General features: G+C 43.9%; 1 protein-coding gene across 4 annotated transcripts in view; it reads right to left on the bottom strand.

The window, feature by feature from the left end:
* Nucleotides 1-16,306, bottom strand: part of SNPH (syntaphilin) — a 451,962-nt gene that overhangs the window by 69,574 nt on the left and 366,082 nt on the right. For 2 of the 4 annotated variants that reach the window (XM_069650923.1, XM_069650922.1), the window contains exon 4: nt 883-1,089. The exons of 1 other annotated variant lie outside the window; for it this stretch is intronic. In XM_069650923.1, coding sequence (XP_069507024.1) covers nt 883-1,089 — 207 coding nt within the window. The remainder of the gene's footprint in view (nt 1-882; nt 1,090-16,306) is intronic. One more of the 4 variants, XM_069650924.1, reaches the window with a different exon arrangement.

Below are 16,306 nucleotides of genomic sequence, written 5' to 3' on the forward strand. Positions count from 1 at the left end.
AAACCCAACCTTTTCCCTATGAGAACATGTGGACATTTAAAAGGTTACGAAAGAGGCCCAGGGTGCAGAGCCTACGGGAAATCTCCAGAATTGCCTATAGGCCAGTCCAGCCCTGGGGACCACTTGGGTTGGGCTACACTGGAGAGGAAAGGCACATATGTGCTGCTCTTGGGTAATGTATAACCAGTGCTGGAAATGGAAACAATTCATTGGGGGAACTGTCACCTCTTTGGAGGGGCGTGGCTGTGGGAAGGAGGCGTGACCAGGTTACACAACACAGAATCTCTTCATAGAACCCAATCCTAGCGATATGATTAGAAGCAAAGAGCATTATGGGAACAACATAATGTCCACCATTTAAACATGGCTTGCAGTGATTCAGTAAGAAGCCCTTCTAATTGAAAGATGGACTCTTCTGTTTTGATTGGTCAGAATATTCACCCTAATAAAGAGATGTCTGTAAATTGCGTGACATATATACTAGTTTGGACAGCTGCAACGGTGTATGTGAGTGTTTGGCAGTTTCTGCCTGCAGTGTTGAGTCTTCCAAAAGCTCATTGAAATGCAGGTTACTCGTGCGTGCAGGGTAAGGAGCAGACAGCGTCCAGGTAGTGCTTTGTGCTGACAGCAGTCTGCTCGTGGCCCTGGGTGAGCTCCGTCTGGGGGACGGCCGTTCCGACTTGTTCCGGCCCATTCCCTGCACTGTGTATAACTTTGCTGTGTGCACGGAGAAAAGCTGCATTCCTTGGTGCAGTGTCCCTGCTTGCGTGCACACAGGCGTTGTGCCAATCTCAGCCGATGTGTATGCTTGAAAACAAGAGCCCAAAAACAGACTGTGCACTCATCTGAGAGAAGTTGAAGGCATGGAGAAGGTTTGTTTACCTGCTGGTCGGGCTGCCGTCACTGCCCTTGCAGGAGCCGGAGTTGCTGCTGCTGCTCATGGAGGAGGCGCAGCAGGTGTCGCGCATGCTCATCGTGGGCGACGGGCGCCTGGGGGCAGGGTGAAGAGGCAGTGTCTCAGTCTGAGAGGCCGGCATCGTCGAAGACTTAAAGAACGAGGCAAAACCCTTCTTCCCATAAAACCCACGACTTCAAAATCACCAAGCAAATAAAAAGAAAGAGCAAGACAAAAACACACAAGATAAAATATGCAACAAACAGGAAACACTGACAACAGTACGAAACACAACTTTGCTGACGCAAGAGCATGCCACGTCCTTCCACACATGCGCTCCCAGCCCTTCAAAGACTTCCCACAAAGAGGCGTCAAACAAACACTTGCAGTAGAATTTCTTATTTTCAATTAACAGTCAATTGTCACAGGTTAACTGGTTTGAAGAGAATTCGAAATTGGAACTGTCTTCAGAGACGTCACTTCACCAAAATGCCAGCGGAAGTGACATCACACGACCCTTGACCTCAGATGACATCACACGAAGTGATGTCATTTGACCCCAACCCGAAGTGACATCACAGGAAGCGATGGAACACGACCTTTCATCCCTTGACAAAACAGGAAGTGGCATCACATAGCATTGTTCCTAAGTACACTACGATAAATATGGTTACAATATCACTGTAATGTGATATACATTTCATACAACAATGGAACAACAAATGCTTCGTTAATATCAGCCTGTACAGGCCCATATTACCAAATTACTTTGAATGCAAGCAGATGTCCAAGGCCAAAGGATGATGATGTGTTATTAAATAGCACTTACGCGCTTTATATAGAACAAATATACATACAATATCTCCCAACTTGTGTTGGTACTCATTTATCAACCTCAGGCTGAGTTGGCCTTGCCGGGATTAGAACCTGCAAACTGCAGATCACACACATCACAGCATCAAGCGTGCAACCCCGCAGCTATTTTACGTCTATAGCTAGCTTAACGGCTACAGTAAAATTAGCTGGGATTTACCAGTTTGCCAGTTCATCTTCAGGTCTGGGTCAAAGTTGGCCACATGTCAAATCTGCGTGCATCTCTACTTGTCAGGCTTCAGAGGTTGGCAAAATACATACCATTGGGCGGGTTCATAACCGCAAATTAAATAATTTAGAGTAGTGCAGGGAAAGCAGCGCACTCACAGCATCCCATACTCGTTACCTCATACATGCAAACAAACATCCTGAGCAGCATGCCAGGGAGGTAGGAAAGATAGACACATTAAAACAAAGCATTAATTGTGGCACAATGAAATCAAGGGCCCCTTGATGTGCTATAGTGAAACATTTCTACACTGTACAAAAACTTTTAGGCACAAGATTTTGGTGAAGTGACTGAGGACACCGAGATGGAATGTCTTGTGATGATCTTAACAGAGACAACGGCAGAAAAAAGAAAATGCTATAACTGCAACTTGCAAAAAGTAAAATACATAGTCCGAAATGGATGCTTATTCAACTTTAAATGCTTTTTTTGAGGTTTTTGTCTGCATTGTGAATTTGAGGTGTTTAAGAACATACTAAACCAATGATTCACCCCCTGAAGTTTGCCTGAAATAAACCTTTAATGAGTGTAGCAGTTATTGTAGAGAATTCCAGAAAGACAACTTATTTGTCATTGATATGATGTGATGTGGCATTTATAACGCGCCTGTACACAAGTGCTTTTAGGTGCGACAAGACAAGGAGGGGGAAACAACGATCTTACTAGGCCTTGTGTCATTCAGGTTGCGCAAGTGCGGGGAAGAGGGAAGGGGAGAAGTGCCAGAGGGGAGCGGAAGGGGGAAGTGCAGTTAACACACAAGTGCAGCCAGCAGGTGGCTCATAAGTGCAGAGAGAAGGGACTGTAGGGTTGCAGATTTGGGAGCCCGGAGGCTGTGCGAGGGCAACTGGACATGCACGAGGCTGGGCCTGAGTTCAGAGGGTGACCAGTGCATGGAGCAGTCAGGTGCATCAGCAGGGGAGAGGAAGAGAGAAAGCGGAAGCGAAAAGGACAGTCTTGAGTTGCTTCCGGATCCGGAGGTGGTTCTACTGAAGTTTGAGAGAGGCAGGGAGGCTGTTCCAGAGGGAGGCCCCAGCCGGAGAGATAGATCTGCCCCAAACTCTCTGCTTGGAGAAGCGTCTCACCCTCAGAGAGTTGGAGGTGGATGAGGGGAGAGCTCGAGAAGGAAGATGTTTTGGAAGAGAAAGTTGGAGGTAGAGCGGTGCCAGGACCCAGAACGCCTTGTGGATGATGCAGAGGGTCTTGAAGTTGATCGTGGCAGCCAGGGGGAGCCAGTGAAGAGATTTCAGAGCTTGAGAGATACAACCCCTGGGCTTGAGGCCAAGGACAAGTCTGGTAGTCCTGTTCAGGATAAGTTGTAAAGGTCGAAGAGTAGAGGCAGGAAGATTTAGATAGAGGCTGTTGCAATTGTCCAGCCTAGAGAGGAGCAGAGCTGTGCTGACAGTGAGCTTCTGGGGGAAAGTGAGAAAAGGAAGAATACCTCTAAGGAGGTGCAGCTGATACTTTGACTTCTTAGAGATGACAGAGATGTGAGGCGAGAAGGAGAGGTTGGAGTCGAAGATGACACCAAGGTTCTTAGCCTTCGGGTCGGTCGGTGTGAAAGGAGGTAAACCAGGCCAGGGCCTGATCAGTAATACCAAGGTTGTCGCAGAGACGATTGAGCAGGATGGCATGGTTGACCATGTCACAAGCATAGTATAGATCGAGGAGAACAAGGACAGAAGGGAGATTAAAGTCAAGATTGGCATGCAGTGGAGCAAGTGCAGTGGTCAAGTGTGGTGGTACTGTCTGGCTGTCCCCTGATCGTTTGCTGCTATGTGGAACTATTTGGCCGTGCCTGCCATGTGACATGCTATTTTCTACGCTCCCGATTGACTACTGGCGCTGGAATTTCAGACCCGCCTCCTATATTATATCACACGCACCTGCGCAGTGGTGCGCGCGCAATGGGGCAAGTGCGGTGGTCAAGTGTGGTGGTACTGTCTGGCTGTCCCCAGATTGTTTGCTGCTATGTGGAACTGTTTGGCCGTGCCTGCCGTGTGACGTGCTGTTTTCTACGCTCCTGATTGGCTACTGGTGCTGGGTACGATTGAATCAACTGACCGACAAGCGCCTTTTAACAAAGGAACTGTAGTGAAATGTTAACAGACTGGTAACAGACCCCCTTTCTCTTTCCTGTTATCTGCAGACTTTCAGACCCTCCTTCTATATATCACACAAAACCCGTGCAGTCGCACGCACGCAGTGGAGCAATTGCGGTGGTCAAGTGTGGTGATAAGGTCTGGCTGTCTAGCGTACTAGCTTACAGCGCAGACAGCATTACGAACATTAACTGTCAGTTCCAGTTGATTTTTGCTTTTATTGGCCTTTGCGCCCCAATATCTCATTGTTACCTAAAGATTGTTTCGACGATTTTTTGTTAACATACGAGAAATAATGGTTGCCCGGAAGTTCACCCTGAAGTCAGGCATGCCTCAGGTAGTTGGATTACCATCTTCACCAGCTAATGTACAATCAGCTGCCCCCAAACGCATAGCGAACAAATCAGTATTTCAATTGACAGGTTGAGTGCCAGACCGCGGCGTGCCCTTTCTTTTTCAGCAGACATTCGTTCCTACTATGACATTGATATACAAGCAGGAGCGGGTACTGTGGCTGAGTCAAGCCGTGCGATGCAACCACAGATATGCTCGCCGGCAGGACAACCAAGTTTGACTGTTTTGAACACTCTAACAGAAGCGGTTGATAAATTAATGCCTCAACCGATCCCAATCATAACTGAAACATTGGTTATCGATACAGAAAGGTCTGAAAAACAAATTCCGATATTGCGTAGTGCTCCTGCTACCATCATGAAAATGTCAGAAAAGCAAGTGCCCATGCTTCGTATGGCTCCAAAATCTAATGTCCCGGAAATTAGCGGTATCATGATATCGAGTGAGGTGACTGATATGACATTAGAGTCAGCATTTATTGCAGGCGAGTTGCTCCCTGTAGAAATGCAACAGGCGTCGGTATATCCACACAGTTCTGAAGTAGAGCTCACAAACAAAAAAGATGATCCCAGCACATGCGAGATACCAGTGCCTGTTGAAAGATTCCCCGGATCATGGAACCCATCAGATGCTCTGTAGAAGCACAAATAAAGCTTTGCAGAGTCTATGAATGTCTAACTTTGTCAGGTGAGATTGATAAAGAAGCCCTTGACTTTATGGACATGACTAGCAGCTCAGAAATTCCTGAAGCAGATATTTTATATATCTGCTCCAATTCAGGGGATTTAATACAGCTGCATGAAGATCATACACCTAGTCACATAGAGAAAACAAGCCAACTTGCTACGGTCCTACAAGCTTCCCCTCACACCCGAATCCATGAGACTGAAATGCAACAGCCAAATGCTTTCAAACAATCGTATGCTCAAGTAGTTGAAGAGTCACTATCATTCATAGCACCAACCCCACGGCGTACAAGATTCCAAGAAACAACTTGTGACTCTGATTTCTTTATCCAAAAAGCACAATCCAAGCACTTCTCGTTTCCTGAGGCCCCAGCACTCAATAACACGCTGAGTGCAATGAACACAGCATTATTGTCAATAGCTAAATTGTATGAAGTTCTAGATAATAAAATAAATCATCAAACAAAGTTACTTGAAAAACATCTTGAAGAGAACCACTCTTCAAGATGTTAAAGGCAACACCTCTGTTATGAGGGAAGCTAGACAAACAGAACATGATAGCTTAACTGAGGCCACTAAGAAGAATGAGCAAATACAAACGAATTTTTTCACAATCTTTAAAGGAACCAGTAATTTATAATGCTGGATTAAAAGAACATCTGTCATTAATCATAGAACCAGACGTTACCAAGACAGACAGCCAGTTGACTGAAAATCAACAACCATTGAATAAAACTCAATCTGCAATAATATTGCCGGAATCAACTGACGAAACTGTCCTGTTAAAGTCGAAGAATATGTTTGAGTGGTTTGGATCGAGTACCATTGTACAAGCAACTGAAACTGGCTATCCACAACCATCGAAAGATGGCAGGAAGAGGCCAATAAAGTCAAACATCAAAAACGATTTCAAAAAGGCGAAAGCGAAAGGGCGTAAATATATAAAAGCCCATTCGAGACTTGCAAAAAAGATGTTACTACCTAATACACCAATCCCAGTACTTCGAGCAGCACCATCATGTAAACCTCTAGATGATCTAGTGGCACTTTCCAGACAAATTACTTCCCAGAATGTTGTACCATCTAACCAAGCTGCAAATGAAATTATAGCCCCTCTGATGAACATGAGTAAGATAATTGATAATAATCAGATGAAGTCTGTTGACCTAACTAGTCCATCTAATGCCGGGACTTCATCGGTTCCAATAACCAACGAAAACTTCTGAGAAGAAATTAGAGAGTCTATCAAGGCATACCAGTCACAAAAGACATCAAACATCTCACTAAGTGATCCCCCTTAGAAGCCCTGCATTAAAGCTATTGACTCGGTAGAAGTAACTAAGCCAACTGTATGTATAAACCTGAGTGAGCTGGCTCCCTTGAGGGCAGTCGGACCGATGGTGTCTGAACAGAGTGAAGGTTGTTTAGTGCCAATGAGACAGAATTGTACAAAAACCCTACAAGATCAAGCACAAATATTATGCAAAATTCCGAATATTCAAGTGAAGAATACGGAGTCATTTACTCCAGCTATCATGTGCAAACAAGATCTAAGAGAATTAATCAAGTTATCAGTTGACTCTTCTATAGTGGACACCCGAACTCAAAATTCAAATTCAACATTGCAATCTACCAACACATTTTCGAATGTTGGACCTTTGAATTGGCCTTGTACAACAATTAGTCAACAGATCCAACAACCGGACATCAATTCCTGTGCTCCGACTCAGGCACAGCAATCGTTGCAGGCACTATCAAGCATAAGTAGATCTACTTTAGCCAAACAGTCGGGCTCCTATTGTCTCAATCTGAAGTGCAGAGCATTGCCCTTTCAAAGCTATGTGCTTAATCGAACAAGCATTCTCAACATATGTGCAGAAATCCCAATTGTAAAGGATTTAACCACAACTGACCTCGATTTAGTCGAGTTTGTAACTCATGAAGGCTCCTCTGAGGCGACATATATGTGAGAGCTGGCTTAATTTATAACATGTTATGGCAGGCCAGAATTAATTTATTTGATTTGGGTTTTATATTGTTACAGGTTAATCCTCCAAGATACTGTGCAGGCTGAAAAATCCCAAGTGAAAATATATCAACCCAGAGGTGTTAAATCAAAGCAAGCCTTGATGCCAACTGTGCAGAGCTATGGGGTGAGCTTGTGACAGGTACTCATCCAGGCTTCTACCAGCCTGGTTTCTTGGAACACTAGAGGTCATAGCCATTTCATAAACTCTAGTAGGAGTGACCTTGAAGAATATGACCTTGTTGCACTTCAGGAGACGTGGCCTACAGAGTCTCCCATATGGGACTCTCACATTCTTTTCAATAACATGGCTGTGAAAAAATTAAAGGGCCGTCCATCGGGTGGACTCCTATTAGCAGTCAAAAAAACTTGTGGCTTCATAGGAGAGGAATATTACTCCCCATCCCCATATTTCCAAGTTGTGAGACTTACTAGAGCTAAAGTTGACATTATCATTGTAAACATATATTGGAGTAAGTTAAATTTGACCTCAGACTCATTCTTTACACATTTATTATGGCATTTGGACAATATAGCCTTCATCAACAGTGCTGTAAATGTATTAATAGTAGGTGATCTAAACCTGCATTTGCTTTCTGATACCAATTTATCTCAGACAAATGAAGAGAGTATTTGGATCAGAATCATGAAAGATAGGGGCTTTATCATGTTAATCAATGTGTGTAATGGGAATGCCCCCGTTGTTATCACCTGGCAAAGAGGCACATCACGTGCTACATTGGATTACATTTATGTAAATAATGAATTTCTTCCCCAGGTTGAATCTATGGATATTGTTCCATCCGGTGCGAGTGACCATAACAAGTTGATCATGCGCTTTAAATCTCCTGCTGGATGGCAGAGCCAGCAGGAGAATGCGAATTTGTCATTCATTAGCGTAAATAATTATGGCAATCGCCTGAGATGGAATTCCCAAAAGCTCATCCAATTTGGAAATAGTCTTAATAAAATGTTTAATTCTATTCCTATTAATGCCCAGGACTGCTATGTTGAAAAAATGCAGATATTTAGGCAGACCATCATGCCCGATCTGACCACAAAAAATCAAACATCGACATTCATTTGATTTTAACATTCAACAAGCCAAAGCTGGCCTGAGACGGGCCCTGCATACTTTTATACATTATCCTATCAGTATGCAGCCCAATATGAAAAAGCAATTGAAATTGGGCTATACACAATGGTTGAAAGAGTGGAAAATAGGTTTGCAACGAGAAAACAGTGAGCAAATGTTAAATCAATTAGTCAAGAAATCGACAAGTGGTATTTGGCCATAAATGGAGCCACCTTGAGATCTCAAGCAGCAGTACTGATAAATCCCATACCAAATGAGGACTGGGAAGTATATTTTAGAGACCTCTACCAATCTCCGTTTCCTGATATGAATTGGTCTCTACAGTCCATCACTATGCCTTACTCTTTTCCAATAGATATAGATGATATCTTGGGTTGCCTTAAGACTCTAAGTCGATCGCGAGCTAGTGGGCCTGATGGGCTACATAATGGCATGCTTAAGGATCACGCTTATGAATGGGCATCAATTTTGATGCAAATCTTTGACAATGCCTTTGCAACCGGCCAAATACCACGGACATGGAAGCAATCGATTATAGTGCCTATATTTAAAAAAGGCAATAGGGCCGAACCGAAGGCCTACCGGCCAATTGCCCTTCTAGATTGTCCGGGTAAGATCTTCGGACGTCTAGTTCTGAAACAATTCAACGCGTGGCTGAACACACATTGCCTTCGTGATGCATTTCAGACTGGTTTTATACCAGAAGTAGGCACAGGAATAAATATCAATACTTTGAATAGTGTCATCTACCGGGCTCTCGAACGGAAAGAGGCCTTATACATGGCCTTCATTGATTTTCGTATGGCTTTTGACGCGGTTCCGCGTGAATTGCTATACAAAAAATTAATGAATAGTGGTTGCCCGTGGTCAATTTTAAAATGGATCATGGAATTTCACACGGACACCACTATCCAAATTAGGCTAAATAATAATGGCCTACCTTCTGATTTTATCAATATTGCACAGGTCTGAAACAAGGATGCCTACTGGCATCCACATTGTTTAACTTCTTTATCGCAGATATAAATCTACGATTTAAATCCATTGTGACTGATTCGCCAAGAATCAATGGTATTCCAATTCAACATCTATTGTATGCAGATGACATGGTTTTGTTTTCTAAAACACTGAATGGCCTACGTGCCTTGTTGAAATCCTTAGAAACATACTGTCTAGAAAATTATATCTCAGTCAATGTTAGGAAAACTAAGGTTATTCAATTTGGTACGTCTAAACAGAGATCCAAATTCCATTGTTGGCCCCTGCAGACTGCAAACCTGGATTCAGTTTCCTCATACATATACTTGGGAACATTGATAAGACAACAAGGGAATCGAGCAGAACAAGAACATCATTTGAAACAAAAAGCGATAAGGATAGTGTCTCAAGCACGTTTGATCAAAGCTAAGTATTGTACATTTTGGTTAAAGCCTATTATTATCTATTACAAACAGAAATGTATTCCCGTAGTCACCTATGGTACTGAAGCCTTTCAAATTAAAACCTATGACTATTGTACAGTAATCGAGGGGAACTATTGGAAACGTGTTTTGAATCTTCCTATGTCCGGACCCACATGTATATTAAGGCATGAGTTAGGCTTATTATCAATGTATGCATTCTATAAGGGGAAGCTTTGCTCTGTTTATAGAAAATGTCTAATGGCAATCAATGGTACTGGTATCTTGTGTATTATAGAAAATTATCTATTAAAATCAGAAGATGGATTCCCCATAGCATGGAGGACGAAGGCACAGGGATTTTTTGTAGAATTGAATCCTTATGTAATCACTCTAATTGAAAATCCAAATAGTGTCAAAAAACAACTATGGAAAAATGATTGGATTCAAACAAGGTGGGCCTGCCTTACATATCGGGCATTTAGGGATAATCCATTTAACCTAAAACAATATGGCATGATGGAGTGTTACTTAGCTCTCTTTCCAAACTCCCGCCAAAGAGATGATTTCCTGCGCTTTCTTTAAACATATGGCCGACACATGAGATACTGTGCAGACGAAAAATTTTACCACTGAATGCCTTACCTTGTCTGCTCCTGAAACGCTGAGACACTTGTGCACTGGTTGTGTGAAATTACTCCCACAGAGGGTCCTAATCTTTAAGCCCTTATTTCAAGGATCATGTATCGTAACTAGTACTGAATTATGGAATTTATTATTTCACACACCGAGGAAATCAGTCAGATACGCCATTCTGATTTTTTTATATGGCCTAAGTAAATTGTAACTTTTGTGGCTACACACATGAGCTAGTGTAGCACAAATTCTTTCCCAAAAAGTATGTCAGATTTGATGTTGATGAAATGTTATATTTTATTTGTAAATTATATGTGTATTTTGTAACTCATAATATGTGTTTTTATAGATGTTTGTTCTTGTAAATAATATAAAATATTGTATATGTTTTATATTTTTTATTTTGTGTTGTTGTAATGTTGAAAAATCAAGTTTTTCTTGATTGAAACAACAATAAATAAAAAAAAATAAAAAAAAGTCCGGATTGGAGAGCAAGTCTTCACGGGTGTTCAGGAGAGCAGTTTCCGTGCTTCTAGCAGCTCTGAATCCAGATTGGTGGTCATGACAGTCAACCAACAGATTCAGTATGCAGATTAAGCTGGGCGATGACCAGCTTTTCCAAGAGTTTGCCAAGGAAAGGAGTGATGGAGATCAGGCAATAGTTAGCCAGAGAGGAAGGATTGGCCGAGGGCGTCTTGAGAAGGGGGTGCACACGAGAGTGCTTAAGGAGGGGGAGGGGAAAGTTCCAGTGGCAAAGGAGTGATTGCAGAAATCGGCCAAGGCTGGAGCAAGGGTGTCGATGTAGTCCTTGATTGTTCTGGATGAGTAGGTGAGAATTTGCTTTGATGAGACTTTCATAGATCAGACTTGTCTAGAAATATCATCAGGGGTGAACAGGGGAAGGAGGAGAAAGGAGGAGGAGAAACAGCCTCAGATGGGCCAGGAGTGGTAGAGGAGGAGGAAGAGGAGGTAGAGAGGGTGGACAGGATGTCCTGAGTATTAGTAGTGAAATGAGAGGCTAAGGCCATGCAGAGGGCCTAGGAGGGAACAGGAGAGGTAGAGACTGCAGCACGATTGGCCAGCTGCTTGCAAACTTTGAAATGTTCAGTCGAGTGGTTAGATGCCGCAGAGATGCAGGCTTGGATGTAGGCTCTCTTCTTAGAGAGAACAGAGAGTCCATACTGCCTTTGAAGCAGGCGGCAGGCCAGTTTGTCAGAGGGTGCGCCTAATGCCATTCACTTCCTTTCTGCCGCCCTACACTTGCGTTAAAGGGCGGCGAAGTCGGAATCGTACTAAGAGTTGCACTTGGATTTGGGCTTCAGGCAGAGGAGGAGGGTCACTGCTCAAAGTGTTACACTTGTGGAACCCCTTGTTTTTTTTTAAAGAAGCCTGAACAAGAAAGCCTGGCACTCTGTATAAACTAAGAGTCACATGGCACTGGCCACAGCCTGAGAGCTTCCATTTGTAAAAAAAGAAACAGAAACATGTTTTTTGTTACATCTTTTTTTAGGGGTAGCAAGGGAGACCTCAGGGGTTGGTGGTGCGACGCCTTGCGACCCCCAAATGGCGTCCCTGATTGTCTTCGTTCGTGCAGGAATGAGAAGATCAACACCTTGGTGCCAGAGTGATCATTCGCATGTCAATGCTGTGGTACGGGGGGCCACTGGTCTAATACATTGAGCAGACAACAGTTGCTCATGAGGGCAAGGATCATATGCAGGCTCTTATAGTGTTTATCTCTTTATCTTTTACCTCTTAAAACCATGCAGGAAGTTCATTTGGGACTTGAAAACAAGAGCTTGCACCTCTAACTCTAGCCTGTTTGGATGTGTATGGATATATCAATTGTGTAGCATGATCATCCTACAGCAAAACAAACGAGGTGATGGCTGGAAGGTTTACAATTCATTTTAACCTCTGTCATTGCTCTGGGCAACCCTCCAGACCATCGTTCTTCACCTGCCAAGTCATTACAGAAAGGGGAAAGACCATATGCAAATCAGGCTTGGTGCCACCCCAAAAGGGGCAGGCCAATCTGAACTGATAGTTCGCATCCCTTCCAGGGACGTAGACAGGGTAGGGCCTGAGCGGGCAAGGCCCACCCAAAATCTGTAAATGCCCACTAAGCAGTGGTGTGTGCATTTACAGATGCTCATGCCACTGCGGTGGGCCCAACTACATAAGCTTCAGTCCCCACTTGTTAGACAATCCTGGCAATGCCCTTCTGCATGAGACTACAAGCATCCCCAAACATATTTCAGCCTCGTTGGGCCTCATCAGTGAGCAGAGCTGGACTGGCCTGGCCTATAGGGAATGCTGTGGAAGTACTTCTGAAGTACTGTTAACTGGCGCCGGGTGCTGCTGAACGCCTCTTAGAAGCTGCCGACGTTTGTGCAAGAGCTGCGTGAGACTCTGGCTTCTGGACCTGCCAGGAACTCTTTATTGGTTGCACGCGTTGCCTGACCAAAGGAAAGAAAACAATGGTGTGTTCTTGTGACACTTTCCGCCCCCTGTTGTGGACACGCCACCTGGCTTGCATAAAGTACGAGCATCCAGCGCACCCGCGCGCACACCGTGGAAGTACTTTTGAAGTACTGTTAACTGGCGCTGGGTGCTGCTGAACGCCTCTTAGAAGCTGCCGATGTTTGTGTAAGAGCTGCGTGAGACTCTGGCTTCTGGACCTGCCCAGAAGTTTTTATTGGTTGCACGCGTTGCCTGACCAAAGGAAAGAAAACAAAGGTGACTGTTTGTTTGCTTATCAGAACTACACCCCTAACGAGACGAGAGGCACGAAACGTAGTGCACGCAGTGATTCCTCACGTTGTGTGCAGGGACTTTGCATTTACAACTGCGTTGTATTTGCACTGTACTTACGTTGTATTTACGTTGTACTTGTGGGAGGAGGAAAAGCTCGTGGGTGTATAGCCTTTTTTTTGGATAAGAAACGCCTCCTCATTCGACAGTCACGATTGTTGCAAATTTTTAACACAGTGTCCATCAGCTAAAAACACTTCTCTTTCCTTCCTTCTTTGAAGGTGTGTTCTTGTGACGCTTCCCACCCCCTGTTGTGGACATGCCCCCTGGCTTGCATAAAGTACGAGCATCCAGCGCACCCGCACGCGCACCGTGGAAGTACTTTTGTAGTACTCTTAACTGTTTACGGTTTGCGGTGCGTGGGGCGCTGGGTGCTCAAAAGACTCTAATGCCGATTAATCGCTGAAGTCCATCTCCACAACTTAAAATTGAAGCCGCCACCCAGGGCAAATTGGAGGTTGGTAAATTTTGACCTAAGGTTTGAATGGCTAATATAGTGTCCAATTAGGATTCTTTTGAGCCCTCTTTCCCACTTGCAGAGGTTTTGCATATAACACGTATTATTGTATCCTCTCTTAATATCCAATTTCATAAATTGTCGTCATTGAGGCTACGCTGTAGTCCCAGTGGATGAATGGTAAAATTTCTAATGGTGGAGGAAATACTTACTGCATTATGCTAATGGCTGGTTTGACTTGTAAAATACACATCAGTCCAACATAAGAGTTTTGACAAGATCAACTTAACCTTAAGGGCATTGCATTATTTGCAGTACAGTCCTTATGGTTTACTCCTTACGCAGTGGCTGCCGCCCCTGCAAAACTGTGGTCAATAACAAAAATTCTAAAAACAAAATAATAATAGCCTTGCCTAATCTCTCTCCAATTGTTGAGACGGCAAACATGGACCAATATCAGGTCGCACAGAGTATTCCAGCCGTTTGGCCATCTGCAGCGGCAAATGACACAATCTGCCATGAAGTATGCACGATCGCAAGCGGAATTGGAAACTCCAGCCATGCCTAAATGGACAAATGATATTGGGGAGGATGTTCCAGCTCGTCCGTCCTCTTCTAGGAAGAGTTTCATGAGTATGCGAATGGATGAACCATCAATTACGGGGGACGGATCAAATGACCTAGCGAATACTTCACCATCCGATAACGCCATCCTTGCCCCGGCAGTTCTTGCGGCCCTTGAAAAACGGGTCCGCCTGTCGGATGGTCCCTCTATTCCGGTTACCCTGCCTAGTTGTAAAAGAGCCGATGTTCATTTGTATTGTAGAGAAAAGGCGACCCTGGATATCTCTAATATCTCCCCCAGCTCAGTGATGTCTAGTAACCTTCCAGTCTTAACGGAACCGCCCATGGAGTTGCCTCTGTTGTTTAAAACAGATTCAGTCCCATCGGCTGCTGCGGTAGCCTCTTCTCCTACCTTGAGGCCTCATATGCCTCCTTTGGGTTTTGATCTCTTGGACCTTTCTGACGACCTGCAGTCCTTAGAGGCCTCGTATCCAGTTTCAACACGCATACTGAACCTACTTGATAAAGGTCATGAATACACCCATTAAGTCATCACTGAATCGAATACTATTCAAACTTAACACATTGGAGGGCTTCATTTTTGCTGAATCTCTCCGAAAGGAGGGTTTAAATCCCAGTAATGACGCACAACCACCTGTATTAACTGACCACGTAGTAAAGGTAGAATTTGCAAACATAGCTACGCTAACTGAATTGAATGAACAAGTGGCATTGTTAACTAACATGCCTTCAACTCGGTTGAATACCTACTCATTTGCGCAATCCTTTTCCCAAACGGTTGCCGCTTCCGTGGCTCCTGCACATCACCACATTCTCACTCATGCCCAGTTATGCCAAATGGTCAGCACAAATACAGAGAAGATTGAACAATTACTCTTCTTTGTTCAGAACAACCCTGCTGAATGTCTAACGGGAGGGGAAGTGATGCAAGAGGATTCGGAAGTGGATGTAATTTTTCATCCGGATAGTCCATCTGCCTTGACCAACCTTTTTTTGGAGTCTGGGACCGAATTAGCGGCCCCAGATGAAAAAATCAAGGCTAAGATTGGTGATTCAGCCAGTGTTGGCCAATTCTTTACCTCTCGTAAAGAAAAGTGCCTATTTCTCAGAGCCCTAAAGAGGAAGGAAGATAGGCAGCTTCCGTTGTCTGTGATAAAACCACCTATTTTAAAAACAAGCAAAAAAAGCAAAAATGACAAAAAAATTAAAATACTGGTTCTGTGCAATTTGATAGCATTGCACAGGAAGCTAAACAGTCTCCTGTAAATGATCCAGGCACTTCCACACATGTTTCCTCTAACGCACCAAAGGAAGCCTCACAGCCTCTCATTGAAGTACAGAGACGGGCATGCCAATTACAAGTCACAAAGGAAGAAAAAATGTGTGTAATCATAAAGAATCAAAAGGGCCTACTCCTTATGGACCCCCTGTGCATCAGGCTAATACACTGACTACTGCTCAAACGAAGCTATCAGTTTTTTTTAAGCCTATTGCGAGCGAAGCAGTACAGATAGGCAACAAACCACACCAACCTCCCTCCCTTCACGAAGAAGCAGAAATGCAAAATACACAGTTTGATGAAATAAATGGTCGCTCACATTCTATCCATCCCATGGGAAGGGACATGAATCTTGAGGATCATGATCATACAAACATGCAGAATGTCTCTCAAATGGAAGGGCAATCTATAGCAAAGATGCCACCTGATCGTACGGACGCCTTAAAGTACAAAAATAAAATCATTACATCGGTATCCACCATCCTTGGCTGGGAATCTGATCCGAATATATATGGAAATAAGCGTCTAAATCGATCTGCCTTGCTGAAAATATTTAGGCAAATTCCAGCCCTTAGGACGCTCCATTCAGATGATATAGAATGGATCACCTTGCCCCAAACCCAACATTACAGGATGGCATGCAAGGTGCAATCCGCTATCATCTCCGACCTGATATGGCAACACAGGAGCGAACTCCTTTCGATCGGCCTTCAACCAACACCATTTGAAATCCTTGATGAGGCTATAGTGTTCAACAAAACACCTCTGAGAGAACCCTCTCCAACCCCAAAAATTGAAATAGCCCAAAAAGATCAGGGTGATATCCATCCGGAAGTAATTAGCCAACTAGTTGCCCTTTCAAATGCCAGCAAGGATT

Source organism: Ambystoma mexicanum, chromosome 3p (genome assembly GCF_040938575.1).
Source record: "Ambystoma mexicanum isolate Mex_15411 chromosome 3p, UKY_AmexF1_1, whole genome shotgun sequence".
NCBI classification, from domain to species: Eukaryota; Metazoa; Chordata; class Amphibia; order Caudata; family Ambystomatidae; genus Ambystoma; species Ambystoma mexicanum.